This window comes from Ambystoma mexicanum, chromosome 11 (assembly GCF_040938575.1).
Source record: "Ambystoma mexicanum isolate Mex_15411 chromosome 11, UKY_AmexF1_1, whole genome shotgun sequence".
Taxonomy (NCBI): domain Eukaryota; kingdom Metazoa; phylum Chordata; class Amphibia; order Caudata; family Ambystomatidae; genus Ambystoma; species Ambystoma mexicanum.
The window spans coordinates 1091896863-1091918680 of record NC_090934.1 but is presented as its reverse complement, the minus strand read 5'-3'; the positions used below and the strand labels follow the sequence as shown (position 1 = coordinate 1091918680).

The window sequence follows — 21818 nt, the reverse complement described above, 5'->3', positions numbered from 1 at the left end:
TAACCAAGCAGTTTGGGCTGGACTGCCCCTTTTGGGGTGGGACCAAGCCTGATTTGCACATGGTCTTTACCCTTTTGTAATGGCTAGGCAGGCGAAGAACGATGGCCTGGAGGGAAAGAACTGTGGTCTGGAGGGTTGCCCAGAGCCATGCCAGAGGTTAAGATTAATTCTAAACCTTCCAGCCTCACCCCCTTTGTTTTGCTTTGAATTGGGCCAAGGTAAATCCTACCACCACCCATCCCCCCACCAAGTATTGTAAGGGAGGTGCTCAGCCAAAATTGAATTTCTCCAGGCGCATCAGGAAACCTTGCACTGCCCTTGGTAAAGGACATTTCAGCAGCCAGGACCGCATGCACAGCTCAGAAGCACAGAAACCACAGTTTGTTTTGTCTTTTATTACTTTTTAGTTCATTTGATTTTAACATCAGTGGCACTTGAACTTTGACCCTTAAGGCAACTGGTTGATTAAGAATTCTCCAGCTATTCCCTCCACGAGATGTCCATTTTGGCAAGAATCGAGCGTTTGACAGAGTATATATCTTTGGGTATACAAGTGGACCACACTGCACATCCCTTTCAATGCTGGTGGACGCCAAGAACCCATCTATTTTCAAGAGTTGACCGCCGACGCATGCGCCCGCTGGGGTGGGCCTCAGCGTCCTACGTTGAACAGGTGTCTCGAGCTTCCGGTAATCTTCGCCCACATTCACGCGATACTGGGCTTCAGATCTCCTTTCCAAGCCTAGCTGCCGCATCTCACGTAGGTTTTCTCCTGAGCAGGGAGCAGCGGCACGTTGCCAGGGTTTTGTGGGCAGAAAGTCATCCTGAAAAGTGGACATTACAAACACAGGGTTACAACATGCTCTTCTGAAATAATATCTCCAAATGTATGCCTTTTAAAAAAAAAAAAATGTGTTACAGAGTAGTCTTCCCCTGTCCGCACTTTGAGTATGAGGACCCGAGTGGCAGATATGGCTACAGTAATATTTTTTAAGTATTGGACACTGATAATCCCATTTAGGAAACACATAGACAAAATAATACAGGTATACATACATTCATTCACAAAAAGAGCTGCAGTTCGATGCATTCAGAAGTGATTATGCAAATGAGTCACATATAGAGTAAAACGGGAAAGAATTGTTACACCCACGCCTGTTTGGACATAGGTCCACCTTTGATCCTGGACAGAGAACGATTGGGCCGTGTGGGCTGGCACTAACAGGACAGCTAGGCTTAGATTGCTCTAGAGCAGGCGGTGAGGATACAGAACGAGGTATCAAGCACATCAACGCACTGTGGCACAAGCAGGGCTTTAAGTGGGCTTGGGCTAGCCAGGGCTGGGACCCGGCAGTCTCCCAAATCCTTCATCGAGCCAGGGCTCTGCCGGGTCTCACATTACCCCAGTCAGCCCAGACAGCCACTTTTTTAAACTTTCCGTGCACAGGATATGAACCTGCGGACTGCTGGCGACTAGCCAGTGTCACGTTGCACTGTTCAGGGCCGGTCTTTGCAACAGACCATGCAGGCGGCTGCCTGATGTGCCAGGCTCTAGGGGGCGCCTGCCCAACTCGTAACATACAATTGTGTTGTCATTTGTTTAGAGGGGGCGTCAACAATGCTTCCCGCCTGGGGTGCAATCTGTTCTAAGACCGGCTATTACTTAGGCAGTGGATTTTGTTTGTTTCATTCATAGACTGCTTGCCACACAAAATAAATTGTGGACTTATGAAACAGCACAGTGTGCTGCAACACTGGTTTGTCAGTGGCAGGGCTGGGATTAACAAGCCAGGGTCACATCACACTATGCTATTTCCTAGGTGCTGGATTCAGTTGGTTTAATTCAACTGACTGCTTGACACAGTCTATTGAATGAAAAAAAGGAATTGATTCAGGCCCGGCTCCGGGAATTTTCATCTGGGGGGGCCAGGGTTGTGATCAGGGGGGCCCACATTCCATTGGGTGTGGGTCTAGGAGTACCATAAACAAAGTGCTGGCGTTGATCCAGATTTCCCAGATCCGTGACCAGCAAAAAATGTCTTCCCAGGTCTGCAAAAATACATTTGCACCCCTCTATAAAAAACAGTACATAGCAAAAGAGAAGCAAGGAAAATAGTGTTGCAACATCAATCTACCTATCTTCCCTTCCCATCTGCTCTCCCCTATCTGGTATATCTGACCCTCCTTCACCTTTCACCATCCAGTCACCTTCCTTCAGATACCCTAAGCACTGTTCCCATTTACCTCCCCTCCCACCTATTCACACCAGCACCCAGCACGCCTTTCCTTGTCTGGCTTGGAGAATTGAGGGTGATGCCTCCTCTTGCTCCTCTGAGAGGGCTGAGCAGTGAGGCCCCCAGTCTTTGTACCATCTCAGATGGTGTCTGCCCAACAATACCTTCCTGAGCACTGTGGCTACTCCCAGCATGCCCCGGAGGAGATGCGTGTGCTCCCTCCATCTTGTTGGGAAAGACATACCCCCTGCACCTAGAATACCGAAGCAAGGAATATGAGATTTTGTTTCCTATAAAATTACATTTTTTTTCCAAACTTCTTTTCATTTCAAGGACAGAACATAACATGTCCAATCAATACAGGTAGCCTTGTTGATCTTAAGAATATTTTGAGCACAACAACATATCCTCCAATAATAAACACATGTATATACAATTCTCCCTTCACCCACCCATTCCACAACCTCCTCCCCCCTCCTTTCCAACTGAACCCCTACAGTAGTCCCATTCCAAATGTCTCCCATCAATGGTTCATGTCCAAAATTACATTTTAACCACAAAATGTTATTTTGTGTTGCATTTTTGCAGCACATTTTAATTGAGTTGAGAGTGCAAGGGCTGTAAGGGCGCATCAGGAGGCAGACGGTGCTGTTTGAGAGGTTTGCAGCCTCCTGGTATCACTCCTGGCAGGGAGTGCCCCTAGACATCATTTTCTGGTACATACTGTTAACATACTGGTTATAATATGCAATTGTCCACGATGACTCTTTGTTTGAAGTGTTTACTTTGATTTGCTATTGAATGACACAATTCTGTTCAATACATGTGGCCCAGATATTTTCAAAGTTAGATGTGTGTGCATCCTAATGCCTGTGCTGCCCATCTATTAAACCATGAGTGAGGCTTTTTGGAATAGCTTATAATGCAAACTGAATCACTTTTAGGGGCACCTAATTTTAACAGGTAAGGCATAGTGAAATTAAAAAATATGCCAAAGATCACACACTTTCGTCAAGTCGTAAAGCCATAATTTGAGCCTAGCCGGAAATTTAGATACTTGTCCACACATCTTCCGAGCTCAAGTTGGTACAAATATGTGTTGAAGTTTGGCTTTGAATACCTAAAATAATACTAAATGTTATGCAGATTACTTTAAAAATGCACAAGTCACATGATAAACCAACCTGACAATGTATTTATCATTGTAGAAACATATTGATGAAAAGATTAAGGGGGGGTGCATTTTGTTTTGAATCCTAAATTGCACTGAGCAAAATTCTCCTGTTTGCACCTTTTTTGCAAAAGGGGCCATTCATTAATGTTAATTGTTTTCACCAAGTACTGGAAAAGTAAAGAGTAAAACACAGGCGAAAATTGCATTTGCTCCTTTCTTTACCACTATGTGTCTGGAAAAGTTTAAATTACTTCCACAATTAACTATTGTGGGAGCTATCCACAATGTATTCCTTTGGACTCTGCCCGCTTTTACCAGGTGTAAAAGTCAGGCAGATCCCATAGGAATCCATTGGTTTTCTGCCAGTGTAAAAATGCATGCTGGTGGAACACCTATCGGATTTAGCAGGGGGACCTTGTTAAGTCCGATTTGCTCTCCAACTTCGCCTGTCAAATCATACAAAAACCTGCAGCTCATAAAAAGTGGAACTAAATGCATTTAGCGCCACTTCTTCCACTACGCTTGACCTGGAATATTATCCCCTATGACTGTAGCTTTATTTTCCCCATCCTGAATGGAAGCCTACAAGCTCCAGCATAGCAATTAATGAGAACTTACAAAAAATGTCATACCGACTTTACTTTAAATTATTTGTTAGGCATAGCCAAAGTGTCCCGGAGGCACACGGGCGCCGAAGACAGTAGTTAGCAAGCAGTCAGATTGTAGGAGTCTGAGGACCCTTTATTTAAACAAGAGTGTTTTAAGTTTGTTCTTGAATAGCTCGAGTGTCGGGCAGTTTCTAAGGCTTGAAGGTAGAGCGTTCCATCTCGCCGGGGCAGCTGCCCAGAAGGCGCCCCTTTTAACGAGTTCCAATGAGGTTTTTGGAATTTGCTCATTTTTGACATCATTAGAGCGCAGAGTGCGCGCCACCTGTTTGTACTTCAGTCTGTTTGATATATAGGCAGGAAAGGATCCATTGAGGGACTTATACGTGATGGTAAGCAACCTAAATTCAATCCTTTCTGCAATAGGTAGCCAGTGGAGCTTTCTTCTTATCTCCGATACATGTGCAAGCTTACATAACCCCATGATGGCTCTGATCATGCTGTTCTGCACCATTTGAAGTTTACAGAGTTCTGTTTTACCCACTCCTATGAGAAGGGAGCTACAGTAATCAATTTAATCGCTTGAGCGATCGTTTCGCAACCCCGTTGGGATAAAAACGGACAAATATGCGCAAGGAGCCTGATATAATAGGCCGAGGTTGACACTAGGCTATTAACATGATCGGACATATTCAAGGCCTGATCAAATGTCACCCCTTGGATTTTTATGTTGTCCCTTGTCGGGGTGTCGTGATTCGCAAAAAAGAAAGATTCGTACTGTGGTGCAAGTTTTCCAATTCTAGGTCTGGATCCGATGATCATAAGCACAGTCTTGCTATGATTCAATGCCATCCCACTCATTTCCATCCACAAATTCAAATGAAATGCATGACAAGGTTGTTTCACACAGCTTGCTCTGTATCCCCTTAATTACTAATTACCCAACAATCACACTTAAATAGCTTCTTAAAACCCTATATGTATTTTTTTTAAAGTGCCACAGCAATGGTCACTGCCTTTTTCCTTTTCTCATCTCTAATAACTTCCTGTTGTAAATAATCTGCCTCTGAGACACCTTAAAAAGATAAGATCTCACTGGTAGGGCTTGTTCAGCACTGCTGTTTGCATCTGATGGGAGGGAAATCCATCTCTGATTGCACTCTTTAGAATATATTTAAATACTGCTTTTTATGTACACCTTTTATTCTTTGTCCGTACCATTTTAGGAAATTCTGTTATTTTACAGGTGTTCACGTTTCATTTCCGGCAGTGCATAAACACCCAGCACCTAGGATTTACATCATACTTTCCAAACAAATCCCACAACACACATGACATATTCTGTTTGCATGCAAACTCTGTAAAGTTAATCAAACAGAATGAGGTTATCAAGGCAGTACTTATCAGTTTGAATCATGAAACGTTCTGGCAGAGTAGACTATGTTTCCAAACAAAGATACATTCTATTTAGGTCAGAGCCCCACTGGTAAGTATGCATTAGAAGATCTTAAACTGGTCAATACTTGCCAACCTAGTCTTATTTTCAGGTAGGGCCTTGTTGGAACAGCTCAGTGAGGTGCAGCTGGATTCCATAGGCATAGCAAGCAAGACACCAACATCTGGGCTTATGCACATTCACTTAGGGAGACAAAGAGACAACCTCAAGGCAACATGCATTGGCCTAGCCAACAGCTTGGGCTTTTGATTAGGCATGGATTGGCATTTGCCAGGCACTGCCATAAGGTTACCAGCTGGCCATAAAATGTGAAAAGCTGGAAAATGGTGTCAGTAATTGGGCATATGATGGCATGGAAAATGTCTGCTACTACCTATACGCATGCCAAAACTGCTGGCTTTGTGATTGCTTGTTTAAGACAGGACATCAGTGCAAGTCAGAAGCATTGACAAATATATTGCTTATAAAATCAACTTGCTGAAGACACACATTAAGAGAATTTTACTACAGCAGGAGCTCATTTGCAGAGGCAATTAAGTAATTAAACACTCAAAAGAATGCCTATATATAACACTGGCAGGCCCTATACAGCAACACGTTTGTTGTTACTTTGTGATAGAGCTTGCTCAAAGGGTTCTGGAAAGGTTAGATTTTTGTGGTGAGGCATTAACATAGCCATGGCTACTAATTAGGTGGGTAAATGACCAGACACACCCATAAGATGTGTGTTTCTCCTCACAGTTTATTGCCATCCTATCTGTGGTCCACAGCATGCGTTCTGGTTGTACCTATTAGGTGAAAAGTCTCTGAATCAATTAGAACCACCATCATTGCTCTGGCTAGCCTTCTATACCATTGTTTGCATATCAGTCTTGGCCCTGTCACTAATGTCAGAAGCCCTTCCAAAACTGCTAGACCACAGGGACAAAAAATGAATGTGGTTGTTTGTGTTCCAGTGCAAATGGAACACGGCCTAGCAATTGAGATTCAACTGCGCCTTTTGGTGGTATCACCAAAAGTAATTTGCTGATGGCTTTTTCCCTTCTCTAATCGCACCGACATACTACAGAATTATGGCATGGAATGTTGTGCAAAGCAACGGTAGTGGTAATGTTTAATTCAAAGCATTACATCTATCACTTTTTGATTTTACTACACTCTCCCCTCCAAAATTAAATTTGTGTTACTACCAACCTTATCTTTTCACTTAAACTCAAGTAGTTAATGCAGCAGAATATATACTATGAATGTAATTTGTAAGTGCCCCCCGTCAGTTGACGCACCTTCTGCAGAAATCTGTGTTAGCAATTTTACCTGTCATTTATTGTTTGATATAGTTAACCATTTTACTACGCATGATGTAAAAAACCACTTTATTCCCACAAAAAACAGACATACTTTAAATAACGGAAATCAAAATTGTGATTTTAGGTTTCAGAAAATATTTGTAGGCAGCCTGTTTGAATAAGTGTGCTACCTCACTTAGAGGTGTGAATGTCCCTCCATCTCCCTGGTCATTTGTACTTTTATGGCTTTGTGGCATAAATCATTGTCTAGGGTAAGAAAACAAATCCTGGCCTGGCCTCCTGCAATTCAGCCTCTCAGAATGTCTCAGAGGTTGCTGCTGAATGTTTACAGTGACATCCACCTCCACTCCCTCGTTTACCAGTAGTGTATAACACACCACTGACATGGCCTCCTTTCTAGGGGGGGCCAGAGGCTGGCTCTGGGGGGGCCTGGCCCCCCTGACCTCCCTGCTGGAGCCGGGCCTGAATTGATTGAGCACCAATAAATACAACACAGTGCAATTCGACACGCTTGTCACCGGTAGGGCGCGTGTGAATCCAAAGCACGAGACAATCCCAAAAAAAAAAAAAGTAACCTGACAACTTTTACTTTTTATTATCCTGTGCTGGGGACAATTCAGGCCACGCCCATAATGTAGCCTCCCGCCCCCCTCGTTGCAGCCGCCCGCCCCCGACCCTTCGATTTCACACCCCACTTAAAGCACTGGGCACAAGCAAGCAGGGCAGGGACTGACACTAAATGTGGTCAGTGCAGAAAGTACAGGGAATAATCTGAATTATTAGCAGCACCTAGAGTCAGTGCTGGCGAGATATCTAACACTTTACGAATGAAAGCAATCACATGCAGACTTTCTAACTAATTAACACAATACGAACACCAGATTGTCCTTTTATAGTGTTAAAAAAAGGGAAATGCATGATTTTGGGGAAAGGAGTTAGAGGCAGATTGGAAACATAATGGCTTTTAGTGTACGAGTGCATATTTGGATTACTTACCAGTAGTCTTCATTACTCCTAGTCTTCCTCTTCCTCGTCCCAGTACTTATTATTGAGAGGCTTCTGCCTACCCAAAAGTCACTAGCAAGTTGTCCGTTTTTCTGATTGCCTTAGTGCAGTCCAAGTATTCCAACAACAATGCTCCTACATTCAGACAGTGCCATGCCTCTTCCTGAGGCTCTGGAAAGATGGCTGGCATTACTATCTACTGGGACCTGTGGAACTTTGGGAATGAAGGCTGGTCTGATGATTTTTGTAGCACCCATGAGGCCATGTGCCCCTGGAGTGACAATAGTTCTCTGGCAGTCGTCTTGTCCCTGCTAAGAATTGTGCGAAATAAGCTCCAGTCTGCACGCACTGTCCAGCAGTGGACAGACTTCCCCTCCCTTGTACAGAACTGTGCTTGGATGAATTGCAGAGACTGTGAAGGGATCGTCTGAAATTTTGAGATGTTTATATACAAAAACACTTCATGAGCGTTTGGCAGACCCTGTGCAAATTTACCACAACTGTCTTCCTTTGATATGATATGGCATTTAAAACGCGCCTATACACAAGTGTTTCAATGTGCAGCGAGGCAAGGGGGGGAACAGAGGGAAGACAGAGGCAGCAATCTTACTAGGCCAGGTGTCATTCAAATCGCGCAAGTGCAGTGGAGGGGGGAAGGTGAAAAGTGCAGGGTGTGGGGGTGGGGGGACAGTGCAGTACAAGGGCTAATTAGAACAAATAAACAATAAGAGAAAACGGCCAGCTGGTGGCAAGTGCAAGGGTAAGGGAAGACATCAGGTGTCATGTACTGGTGGGGGACTGTGGGAATCAGAAAACAGACCCCAAGTGCGGGGGTTGCCAAGGAGGCAGTGCAGTACCGAGGGGGGGGACCTGGGCCCGAGATCAGAGGATGGCCAGGTAACCAGTGCAGTTTCAGCCAGGAGTTCAGCATGGGTGGGGGGAGGAGAGAAAGCAGAAGCAAAGAGGAAGGTTTTGAGGTGCTTTCGGAACCGGAGATGGTTCTCCTCAAGTTTCAAGGAGGCAGGGAGGCTGTTCCAGAGGCAGGGCGCAGCTGAAGAAAGAGATCTACCACCAACTCGTTGCTTGGAGAAGCGACTGACCCTGAGGGAGTTGGAGGCGGATGAGCGGAGAGCTCGAGAAGGAAGATATTTATGAAGAGAGAGTTGAAGGTATTGAGGTCCCAGGCCCCAGAAGGCCTTGTGGACAATGCAGAGGGTTTTGAACTTAATCCTCGCAGCCACTGGGAGCCAGTGCAGAGATGTCAGTCCTGGAGAGATACAATCCCTGGGCTTGACGCCAAGGACAAGTCTCGCAGTGCTGTTTTGGATGAGTTGCAGAGGGCAGAGAGTAGAAGCAGGCATATTTAGAAAGAGGCTGTTGCAATAGTCCAGCCTAGAGAGACGCAGAGATCTGGAGACAGTGAGCTTCTGGGGGAAGGAGAGCAAAGGAAGAATACCTCTGAGGAGGTGCAGCTGGTAGTGTGACTTCTTAGAGATGTCAGATGTGAGGAGAGAAGGAGAGAGTGGAGTCAAAGATGACCCCAAGTTTTTAGCCTTGCAAGTGGGAGCAGGAAGAGGGCCAAGAGAGGCCGGCCAGAGGGTGACAGGAAAGGAGGGAGCAGATGTGCTGATGAGGAGAGTCTCAGTCTTACTGGCATTAAGGCAGAGATCATTGGCAGCACAACACTCCTGGATAGCAGACAGACAGTCAGAGATGAGAGAGGGAGAGGAGGTGGCTGAAGGTAGCCTAAAAATGAGCTGAGTGTCGTCTGAATAGCACTGAAATTTGGGGCATTGAGCAGCAATGCGGTGGGCAAGAACTGCTAGGTATTGGTTGAACAACCAGGGAGAGAGATTACATTCATGGAGGACACCACATGTAGAGATTGGCCTTCACAAGCCAGCCATCCAAGTAAGGGTAAACCTGAATGCCCTCAAGATGAAGAAGTGCCACCAGTGGCACCAACAACTTGGTGAAGACTCTGGGGGCAGATACCAGGCCAAACAGAAGGACCCTAACTTGTAATGAACTGACCCCACTGCCAACCCCAGGATGTGCTGATGGACCCCAAGGATGGGGATGTGATAGTAGGCTTCCTGAATATCTATACCAGGCAATCCCTTTTTAGAATCCCCAGTATGATCTGTTGCCGTGTCTCCATCTTGAAGGTTTTGGTCTCTACAAAATTGTTCTGTTTCTTCAAATCTGTGATCCGTCTGAAGTTATTTACACTGGGCTCAGGCACCAGGACAATTCTGGAGTAAAACCTCAATCCCGGTTGGATCCTGGGATCCCTGACAATTACCTTCTTTAGTCACAGTTTCTTGATTGCAGCATGGCTCTTTTCATATGGACATACCGTGGTAAGCTGGTCCAAAGCATCCCCAATTCCGGAGTATTGGAGGTGAACTCCAACCTGTATCCCATTTGTACTGTACTGCGTGCCCAGGCATCAGAGACAAATTGGTCCCATGTCCACGAGAAGGATGCAACCTGTCTCCGACTGGGTGACTGTTATTGTAAGGCTTCTGTCCTTTTGGCAGGGATCTGGGTTTTCTAAATGGTCCTAGAAATCCCAAATTTCTTTGTTCTCCTCTTGATCTGTTGAAGCGTGGCCTTCTGTTCGTTTGGGTCCCAGGGAGGCAGATGAAAATGCATTCTTCTTTAACTTAACTGCATGTTTATCTTCCTTGGATCCCCAAATTGCTTATGCCCCTCAAATGGTAGTTTGAGGGCCACTGACTTCTGTGATCCTTTAGATTTTTAATCTTTAATGCTCGGGTGGCCTTTGACCCCCTGACTCCATTGTAAAAGAGGGTCACATGGATGCCACTTGTCTCTGTATGATTTGGCTGCAGTTTTTGCTCTCTAGCGTGTCTGCCGCATAAGAGCCATAGGTGTTGGATCCTAGAACCAGGGGAGACGCCACATACGACTTGTTATGGACCAAGTCCACCTTCTTATCCACTATTTCCTTGATCGCGCCCTTTTCAGCTGACATAAAGAAACACCGTTTTGAGTTTCACCGCCGCTGGGCCCTCTGGCCACCAAAGGGGCCCAGCAGGCATTCTCAAGCCACGCAGGGGGACCCCCCGGGTGAGGTCCCCCACAAGTTGCCCCACACAGAAAGTCTGCTTGTGTTCCTTCAGGAAAAGGAAAAAACAGGGATAAAGGGGAGGTTGTAGAGGGTTCCGGAAGGAGGAAGAGTCTCTCAAAAGTAAGTATTGGGACGAGAAAGAGGGACGTGATAGTAATAGCTAAATTAAGCACGGGGTGAGGAAGAGATTGCAGCTATCCAGAGATCCAGAGTACCCAACCTAATTCCAGTTTGAAGTTACTTCAGGAATAGGCCCAACTTCGGAATCTGTGTACTCATCAGCAAGTAGAGAGTGCTTTATCTGCAAGTCCTTTGTATTTACAGATGAGCCAATATACAAGGGGAGGAGGAAGTTGTAGGAAAGTCGTCATTGTAATGGTAGTATTTTATAGACTGCCTCTCTTTTCCCTCCTAAAACCATATGCACAATCTAGTTCCTCCCCTAATCCCATTCTCCTGGGGGTCTTGTGTACCAACCCTATTCACATTGTGGTGTGCCTTTGGAGGATTGGGTTCCTCTCGACGGCCTGTGCTGCTCCTATATTGACTGGAAACTGGAAGCCATGTAAAACTACTGCGTAATGTTTTATCACGCCTATACATTGGTTTTATTTTTTAGTTCTATAATGAGCTAACTTGCTGGTGTGCCTCGTCAAAGCACCTGGGAAAAACATAACAGGGCATGGAGTACAATATAAAGGTGTAACGTACATACAAGGAATAGGAAGCACAGGATGAGGTTACAGGCACTAGAGGTGTTTTTAGTTACAGCCAGTATTAGAGATCTAAGCTGAGGGTTGGATTACATCGTGTGGTTAGATTATGCGTTTCTAAAATTCTGGCATTTACAGGTTATTCATATTACAACAAACATAAAACTGGTGGAAGTAGGAACAAGTCATGTAAACGTTCATAGGCACATTCAAGGATATCAGGTAATGGCTAAATGTGGCCGTAAATGGAAATACTAGTCATTAAGGTATGGTTGTGGCACAAGTAGGGACATTCCCCTGAGGCCCTTAGCTAAGAATGGGACAGAGAGGCTGCAAACTCGAGATTTCAGACTTATTGGAAAGCCCATCATAATTCCCTACCCCAAAACCCCTCTCTGTCACTGTCAACACCCTGCACCTCACCATCCTGCATGCGTCACACCCGATTCACCCCCTTTTTTAGGACAAGGTGCTGCACATTTCTTTTTTGAGGAATACATGCTCCACCTTTTATCATTTCTATTCCTCATTTCATCGTGAAGAATCCCATAGAAAGGGTTGCAGCATCACTCTGATACCAAAGACCTGTTGCCATGTCAAAACCTGGTGGGTTGTGGATGTTGTTAGCAGGGGAGGGGGTTCATTTTGGACTGTGTGAAGAGTTTGAGGCTTGTGGGAGACAGCAGGTTAGACCTCTGGGAGTAATTAACAGGGATTTTGGCCCCTGTCCCAACCAATTCCCTGAAGAACTCCTGAAAAACGCCTTGCATTGCCTCGATTGGCAAAGGTTCCAGTAGGTCACTGAGCATAGCACCTGAACATGTTAGAGTGAGGTTTGAGGCATCTCTGCTTAACAACATACTAAGGAAGGTGAAATGGCTGATTGCAGGCTTCTAATTTTAAACTGTCCTTCCACCGAACCCTAAGCTCTTACCTCCCATAAATCATATCACGTTATTGTAATGTTTGAGTTTTCACACCGCCCCTTTCCCTCATTTGCCAACTCTCAGATGCTTGTTTTGATTCTCATGTGATACAATGTATCTATGAGAGAGAGAGAGAGAGAGAGAGAGAGAGAGAGAGAGAGAGAGAGAGAGAGAGAGAGAGAGAGATGCATGCCTTGTAAGGCCTACTCCTGTCTTTCCCTGACTACCCGATTCCCATCTAAGATCTCCTACCACCTTACAAAACAAATACAAACAGTGGCGGCCTGTCACCCTGGGCGGGGTCGCGGCCTCCTTTCCTGAATGGCAGCCAGCACAGTCTACCAGTGCCTGTGCTGCCTGCGTCTGAGAAGGGAGTGTCCCATCCTATGCAATATTTTTCTGCTTTTTATGCAGAGCCCTTTATTCTCCTAGACAAACGTGCCACAAACTAATGAGAGTCAGTGGGACGGCAGAAGCCTGGCCCCTCCGCCTTTCATTATTGCACTAACATTGTAGACATGCTGACTGACAGGAGAGGTATCCTGAGCGGGAGACAGTAAGATATATTTTACTTGCCATCATGGGTAAAGCAAACATAAGTGTTATTTCATGGCTAGACTGGCCTATACTGAATATATAGGCCAGTCTAGCCACTTTACCCCTGATGTGTGTGTTAGGCGCATACATTTATGCCCTTCAAGTTCAAAAATTCAACCTCCGCGACTGCACACAAACCCCCAGAGAAGGCCCCAAGAGGCCTGCCTAGCTGCTAGCACTTAAACAATAACCTAGTATGGAGGGAACCCTAGAGATCTGGAAAGATTTACTCGCTCTTCATTGACGATCAATTGAAATCATATTAGGGCTTCAGAGCCAGAGATAAGTAACCATCCCCGTTCTCTGAAGGATGCATGAGTTTGTATAGAGAATGTTGTGATCATGTTCGAACCTCTCTGTTCTCTTATAGGCAGGCGCTCCTGAACAAGCCCTTTGACAAATCCTATGATCACAGAAGATTTTAGACTGTGAAGTAACAGGGTCTGAGGGTGCCCAAAAGAATCAACAAATACCAAAAGGACAAAGATGTGGCTGCTTTTGTGTTTTAAGTCCAGTTTCACCTCAGAAATATGAGGAACTGGCCCTTCTAAAGGATAGTCATGCTTGCTAATAAAACGTTCATTGCCATGCTACGCTTTGATGTTAAACTCTGCATATTGGTTGTGCTAAACTATGTGTTCTGCTTGTTAAAATTGAGACCCATTGCTGTGCAGCCTGAAGCAGGCCTAATAGCTCTTAGTGGAAAGAAAGAATGCATTCTGGAGTGGAATAGGTTGTGGAAACTATCATATTAATAATAACAATAAGGTATTGAACTGTGTTACCATAGAAAACCCATTAATCACATTTCCCTGACCCTCTTTCTGGTTTCCCTATTCCGCCCTTCCTTTCCACAACCTCTACCCAACCCTCGTCTCCCCATTGGCTGCCCTGTGGTAACCCACTAGTTTCATTCAGGCACCCGTGCCAACAAACGTGAGGGTCGTGTCATACAAATTCCGTGGTTATGTGAAGGGTTGGCTACCATACTTCCTATGCTGAGCTTCCTGGCATTGGTAATCCACTCCACAGCAGTGCTGCCTATTCCCATATGACCTTTTAATCTCTGTATTAGTGTCTGACGGTTACCTGTATCTTAGCAGCCGTTAGATCGAGGACTAGTAGGGCAGTTAGTGTATTGTTAGGTGCTTTCAAAATGTCCTTGTGCATGAATGTGAGACTTGTTTCCATACTATTGTTTTAGTGAAAACATATTGTTTTTTCATCACGTAGTAGATGCTCTTCCCTGTGAGGTGCAGCTGGGTGGTAGTTATCATTGCCATGTTTTTTTTTTTTACAAATAAAAGCGATGCAACTCAACCTTATTGGGAGGGGTTCTCTGGTGATAGCTTTAGAGATGTTTGCATATTGCCTGATGTTAGCGAACCTTACACATTCAGTCGTTCTATTAGGTTGGCTTTGGTTTCTTTGGTCAGGGTGGCTGGGCATGACTCACTTTGTTCAACTGAGGCATTTAATTTCTTAGTGATAATAATCATGTGACAAGGCTTGCAATCTGGCCTTGTTCGGGGGTGGAAGGTCTACCAGGAAGAAATCCAGAGCCAGTACCTGGGGTGTATGGTGGCAGTTGAGAGGGCTCCAATTCCATCTCGCCCCTTCCCCCCTCGGCCAGCATGTTTTTGTGCAGATCACTGTTATCTCAAACCTTACCTCCAATGTCAGATACTTGCCATTTACATTATGTTGCTGTTAGAAATACTCCACCTGATTAAGAAAGCCCATCAGGACATATACCATAGAAGAGAGTCGAATTACCATGAGACTGCCCGCAGAGAGAGAGAGGCCCGCAAAGCAGAAGTGAAGGTACAACATTGCTGCAGACGCACACCGGATACTACAGCAAACTATGATGAGGAGAGAGGAAACCGCAGGGAAAGGCTGCCTCTCGATGCAGCACACAAGAGGTTCTTGTGGGGCTGCTGAGCAACACCAACAAGCCCATACAGCACCCTGCAAACCCACTAGACCACCAGGGTCAGAAAGGGGATGAGTACCCACCGTCACCCAGAGAACGTGCCTTGCGTAGACCGGGAACAGGTTCCTGGAACACGATCTTGAACACTTGCCTTCCCAGACCGGAATCTCCATTACACGGTGAACCTGCATGGGAAAGTGGGTGGGACTTTGCCTGCTACTTATGAGTTTTCACTTTACACACACATCTCAGCTGGGAAAGATAGGGCTAGATGGCCAGGGAGAGAGATCCTGTCCCCATGGAGAAACAGGCATATAAGCAGGTAACAGGAAGAAGGAAGTGTGGGTGATATGGGTGAGATCAGCTGTGGAGGTGGAGGACAACCAAGATACCAGCAAGAGGGAGGAGCAACGGACTGTGGAGGTGATTTCTGAAGTAGGTGACGTATTGGCTAGATCGTGGATGAGGTTTTGTGGAGTGAGTGTGCATGATTGCGTGGCAAATGTGTTTAGAGAGATTAGTGTGTAAGGAGTGGTTGTGAAGTGGATCGTACTGAGTGAAAGGAGGATGTTTGAGAAGTAGTAGTAGGAGGGAGTGGTGGTATGAGGGAGTAGGAGTTGTTGGTGTAAGGAGTGGTTGTTGGAGGGAGTAGTCGTTTAGGGGAAGGAGTGGTAGTTTGGAGCAGGGAGCATTAGTGTGGGAGAGGAGCAGTAGATTACAGGAAGGAGGAGTATCACCATGGCTCTTCAACACCGACCTCCACCTCCTCCTCCCTCATACCTGACTGCCTGTCTGCTATCCGGGCATGGTGCTCTGCCAATGATCTCTGCCTTAATGCCAGAAAGTCAGATATCCTTCTCATTGGGACTCCTGCTCCTTCTTTCACCTCAACTCTCTGGCCAGCCTCCTTGGATCCCCTCCCCTCACCCACTTGTGACGCTAAAAACCATGGGATCATCTTTGACTCCTCTCTCTCTTTCTCTCCACACACCATGGCCCTTGCCAAGAAGTCCAAATTCCAGCTTCAGCCCTTCAGGGGCCTTCTACCTTTCCTCATCTTCCCCCAGAAGCGCAATATCTCCAGATCCCTGGTTCTTCTAGACCTGACTACTGCAATAGACTCTTCCTCAACCTGCCCCTTTCCGACCTTTGCCCCTCCAACTAATCCATAATAGGACTGTGAGACTTATTCTTGGCCTCAAGCCCAGGGACTGCATCGCTCCAGCCCAAAAATCTCTCCACTGGCTCCCGGTAACCGCAATGATCAAATTCAAGACCCTTTGCATCATCCACGAGGCTGGCTGGGGTCTGGGACATCTCTACACCAAGCTTTCTCTCCAGAAGTACCTCCCAGTCAGAGTCCTTCGGTCTTCTGGTCCCAACTCTCTGCAGGTCAAACATTTCTCCAAGCAGAGAGTGGGGGGTAGATCCCTTTCCTTGGCTGGCTCCTCCCTCTGGAACAGCCCCCCGCCTCTCAGACTTGAGCCAGATCTTCTTAAGTTCCGGGAACTTCTCAAGACCTTCCTTTTCTCCTCTTCCTTCTCTCTCCCCCTCCCGTACTAAACCATCCATCTGCTGCTGCGACGAGGTCTGGTCCCTTTGGAGTCATACAAAGGAGCCAGACCACCCCCAGAAGTCCCCCCCCAGCATCCTTTGCCAGCACTTGTCCTCAGGCTCCCTTTGCCGGACTATCCCAACTTAGTCTGCCTTGTACACAGCACTCTTCCTCCCCTCCCCCTCTTTCCCGTGGCACTTGCCGCCTTGGCCTGACCAGCACTTGCCAGCCCCCACCCGTTTGGGTACCTCACTCCTGCACTTCTCCCTCTACCCTCGACCCCCTTGCACTTATCACCTTGTCATGCACTTGCACGGTAGGATTGTCATGAGGCCAGTTTTTGATATTGCATTTTTGTGTTTTACAATGCCCCTCCTCCCTCACACCCCATCTTGTCTTGTGGCACCTGGAACACCTCTGTATAGGCTCCATACAAATGTCCAATAAATAAATAAAACAAATAACTTTAAACGATGGAGGGAAGACCTGGGATGAGGGAGAACCTCAAAGGGACAGGCGAATGGTGGGAGGTTTAAGGCAGAGGAGATAAGAGGAAAGCGTACAAAAGGGTGCATTAAGAGTGAGCCTTTTAGACGGGTGACCTGAATCTAATATGATACTTGTATGGAACTTTCCCCAAATCCCAGTCGAAACTAAACGCTCACTAGCGTAGTGAAAGTTAGGAAGTCCTTGAGGGAGTTTAGCCAGATAAGGTGTTCTGCCTTCAGGTCCTTGCCTCTAGCAGAAGGATGAACTAAACAGTAGAGACCAATCTTCTGTATCTACTAACCTGGGGTCAGGGACACTTGGGTTAGGGTGGAGGAGCTACATCAAACGAGAGAGGACAGTGCTAGGGCCCACAATATCTTCAACAACAAAAAAACATGGAAACGCTCTGAGGCTTGGAGTAATTCTTATGCCATCTGTGACAATCGGAGCTTCATGTTTAATGGAGTTGAATTCCATAAACGTAGGCAGATGGCCCAGGTTTATAGCGGCGGCCCCATCTGTTTGTTTCCGGTGATCAATGTTGCCTTTTAATCAAGGCAATTGGCCAGTTCCTCCGAGGGTTTAAGTTGATTAACAGTTTCTTGTGAGTGGGTTAGTTCATTGCACATTTTGAAAACTTATTTAATTTCACATTGTGCAGAAGAGACACAGTTTTGAGTGTATATTTATTTGATTTCTTTCAATAGTCCTATTCTAGACTCTGCTAGGAATTTTCCATGTGGTACGAGATCAGTAATCTGACCTTCAATGAGTGATAAGGGCCCCTCTCAAGCTCAGGTGGGAGGCCTAGCAAGGTGGAAGCCACCGACATTCCTACCCCAGAGAGGGAAGGTGGCAATTGGGAGGGCACTAGTTCCTTTTCCTTTTGCAAGTGCTGTGTGTTTCTTGGCAGTACCACTTTGGATCGCCCCATGCCTCTTGACAAGCATGCTGGCCAGTTTTTTTTTACAGTTTCTTGCAGACCCATTAAAGAAGCAAACACAGAATGGGCAGACAACCGAAAAGATAGCGACCCACCAGCGCCTCATGCTTGAGGATTCTATTCACCCAGCAGCCGAGTACAATAAGAAGAGAGAGAGAGAGAGAATAGGCAAACTAAATGATGGGGACCCTGTGCAGGGACCAGGGATGTGCACACAGCCCCTCAAGACCAGCGTGGTAACAGCCACGCCAACACTTACACCGACCATACATCACACACTTGCTGCAGAGTGGCTTTAACAGCAAAATCAGAACTATCCATCGTCTGCTTTAGATTGCACCACAATGCCGCCCCCTAACCCAAACTGGGACACTCTGCAATGCGAGCCACCATTGAAACAGAACAGCAGCCGTGCATGGAAGAAAGGGGCAGGGCTTAGTCCTCTATTTCTAACCGTTGACTGTGTATACACCTGTCAGGTGGGAAATACAGGATTAGATTGGTTAGGGCCAGGAATCCAATAGGATGATAAGAGCGATAGGAAACCGGAAGTTGTGGAGTGTTTGGGTAAGGTCAGGGGAGCAGAGGTTGGCAGACCAAGAGACGAGCAGGAGGAAGTATAGCGGACTGGAGTTTGGAGGCACTTGAAAGAAAAGGTGAGGTATTGGTTGGTAAGAGCAAGCAGTACTGTGTGGTGAATGTGCATGTCATCTAGGTGAGTGAGAGTTTTAAAAAGAGTCTAAAGAGTGAGTGGTAAGTGCTTGGCAGAGTGAAAGCAGGGTGACTAAGTAGGACGTGGGTGGAGTAGTTGTGTGGATGCAGGAGTAGTAGTGTGGAGGAGAGAGTAGTATTGTAGAGAGACGGAGAAGAAGGGACTAACATCGGAGGGTGGAAGCTAGAGCTAGAAGGGCAGCAAGAGACATTGGACGGACAGACAGAAGAAGTACAAGGAGAAAATGAGGGGAGGAGTTGGAAGAAGGGGAGTAGTGGGAAGAGAGTGAGCAACAGGGAAAGGAACACCAAGGGGTAAGGGGAATAAGTCAGAGTGGGGCCTAGGTCTCTGTAAAGCACAACCTTACACTCCCCTTAGAACTAATACCATTGTTGGCATAAGCACAGCTTCGGAAATCCCATGGGGAGAAGTTTAGATAGATAATTTGATTTTCATTTAGGACCTCATCAATAGAAACCTAGAAGATTGATAGTAGGGGGTCAATAAGCTCTATATACTAACCTGGGAAATAAGGACCACTGGGCTGGGGGGGCACTTCAGTTAAATGAGAGAGTAAGGGACAAACCTAGTGCCCTGCATAAAAATTCTATGAAAACCCATGAACCATCTTTGTTAGTTGGAGCGTTTTTAGGCCATCTGTGACACCTGCCAGTTGGCCATTAGGTTACTGATTTCCTCCTTGTGTGTTCTAGATTCCGGCCTCTCTTTTTAAGGGTGACCAGTTCATCATCAAACCATTTGTTGTTGGGTTTGCTTATGGTTTTTATTCTTTTCAGTTTCTTTGGTGTAATCATTTCTGGCGTCTTAGTGATTTCTATGTTCAGTTTTTCTAATAAGAAAGTGCAATTGTTCCAGCATTATTGCCCTTCTTGGGTGGTGTGAACATTTCTTCAAAAATTGTTTATGGACTTGTTTATTTGTCTGCTACGGATAGATGGGCCTTATTACAAGTTTGGCGTGGGTGACAAAGTGTTGGTAATTCCGTTGCTGCCACTTTTTTTGGTGGTTACAAAATGATCTCCGATTTTTCCTGCACAGCCAGATTATAATTAATTTTTGGCCGATTGTATGGAGGTAAAATCGTGGGTTCACCTCCAGCTTGTTGCTGGAGGTAAATCCTCCACTTCCCCAATAATCAGTGGATTTACCGCACAGTAATTCCACCCGTGGTAAATCCACCAAAAGTCTGCATGGATAAAAATTGGGAGTTACCACAACTGGCAATCCTGTGGTCACGCCATGGGATCAAGTGGCGGTAAAGGTAATTGTGTTTGTCGGTAATTTAATGGAATTACTACCAAATTACTGTCAAATTCGTAATGGGGCCCATGGTGTTTTTGGTTAGATTATATATGTCATAGTTGTGCATCTTCCTTTCATTTGGAAGCATATTAAGAAGAAGAATTCTGTATATGTGTGTTGATTGTGTTGTAGACAAATAATGCATAGATGGGCTGGAATTATAGAGAAAATAAGGTGAGGAGCATTTATGACTGTGAATGCTTGGAAAGAAGTGGATCATGTGTGCGTAGGGACCTTTAACCTTTAAATGGCATATGCATATAGTTCTTGGTGTCCAGAACATGACTGAGTTTCACTGTCAGCAACATGTACACTGGAGTCACAAGATGCACTTTAAACTGGAGTGGCAGTTTATATCAATGGTGCACATGCAAGTAGGAACATGGAATGTGGTGTAGCTAGTAATTCATCAACAATTAACATCTGGTTTTAAGAATGCTCTTAAGGACAGCCAGATGACAAACATTCTGTGCAATGTAAGGCCTTACACAATGCTATCTTGGAAATGTGCTAATGCTGGTTATTAACCACAAATAAACAGAGTTCCTCACATTTTTTACTAATAGGTCTAGGTTTACAAAATAAATCTACTAAAGTAGGGGAATATAGCCACTGGGACAAATCCCCAGATGCTGTCACTTCTCCCCCAGGGGGAACCCCTTCCCACGAGGCCAGGGAGGTGATGCCGCTACCCGACAGTTCCACTGGGGGTGGTACTCAGCGGGTGGATATCAGGGTGAGAGAAGCCCCTGTGGGATTAGTGACAACCTGGGGAGAACATGGTATCCCCACAGCCCACTTTACCCTAGCCCACCTTCCTCACCAACCCATACCAGTAACATTCCCAGTGTTCCCATGTGTTTCTCTTATACTTCCAGTATGGGAAGTACTGGGATGAGGAAGAGTCAGGACAACCCAAATCGAGTTCCCCTTCCTAATACCACAACGAGGATGGACTCTGTTAGATTTGGGAAACTGATTAATTTAGTACTGGGACAAGGAGGAGGCATGCAGCATTAAGGAGTATTTCACCGAACCAGAGTGAGCATTCTAGTCAATATGCACTTGATCAGTGTATATAACTGAGGAAAGACTCAGACTAAAGTCTACTCCTCCCTAGAGGAACGAGGAGTCCAGAGAAGGACGCGCTGGCGAGAAGGCAGACCAGGAGGCCGCGAAGGGCGCACACCACCACAAGCACGGTCCGGTGTCGAGGGACCGCTCCACGAAGGAAGAAGAACTAGACCCTGGTGCCCCGTTGGCACGGCAAATGTGCAGAGCAGGAAGTAAGATTGCTGCAAGGAAATTTTACTCGCGGAGCCGCCGCAAGCAAAAGGGGACCGTTGCCCGGCGAGGAAACACAGAGGCGGGACAGAAGCATCAACAAGGCCCTGAAATCATCATGGACCATAGAGACAGGCACGCAAGTGCAGGGGGAGGGGAAAGGGGTCCAAGGCAATAGTGTAGAAGCTGGGAACCAGGAGGGAAACAAGAGTCACAGGTCTGGGACCCCAACCTGAAGAATAAAGGAAGTTGTAAAAGTATCCAAGCCAATCCTCATAGTCTCAGTACTTGGCAGGAGAGTATACTACGTGGACGGAATGAAAAGAGAAGAAAGTGTGAGTCAGGGCCCTACACCCATAAAGGTGATCAAGGCCTCCAAGTTAATCATCATAGTATCAGTACCTGGCAGGGGAGTATATCAAGTGGACTGAATGTGGTGAGAAGAAAGTGTGAGTCTGGGGC

General features: G+C 46.0%; 1 protein-coding gene across 1 annotated transcript in view; it reads right to left on the bottom strand.

The window, feature by feature from the left end:
• Window positions 1–380: 380 nt before the first annotated feature.
• LIPC (lipase C, hepatic type) overlaps window positions 381–21818 on the bottom strand; it is a 766064-nt gene continuing 744626 nt past the window's right edge. The window contains exon 11 of the mRNA XM_069624353.1: window positions 381–824. Coding sequence (XP_069480454.1) covers window positions 743–824 — 82 coding nt within the window. The 3' untranslated portion in view covers window positions 381–742. The remainder of the gene's footprint in view (window positions 825–21818) is intronic.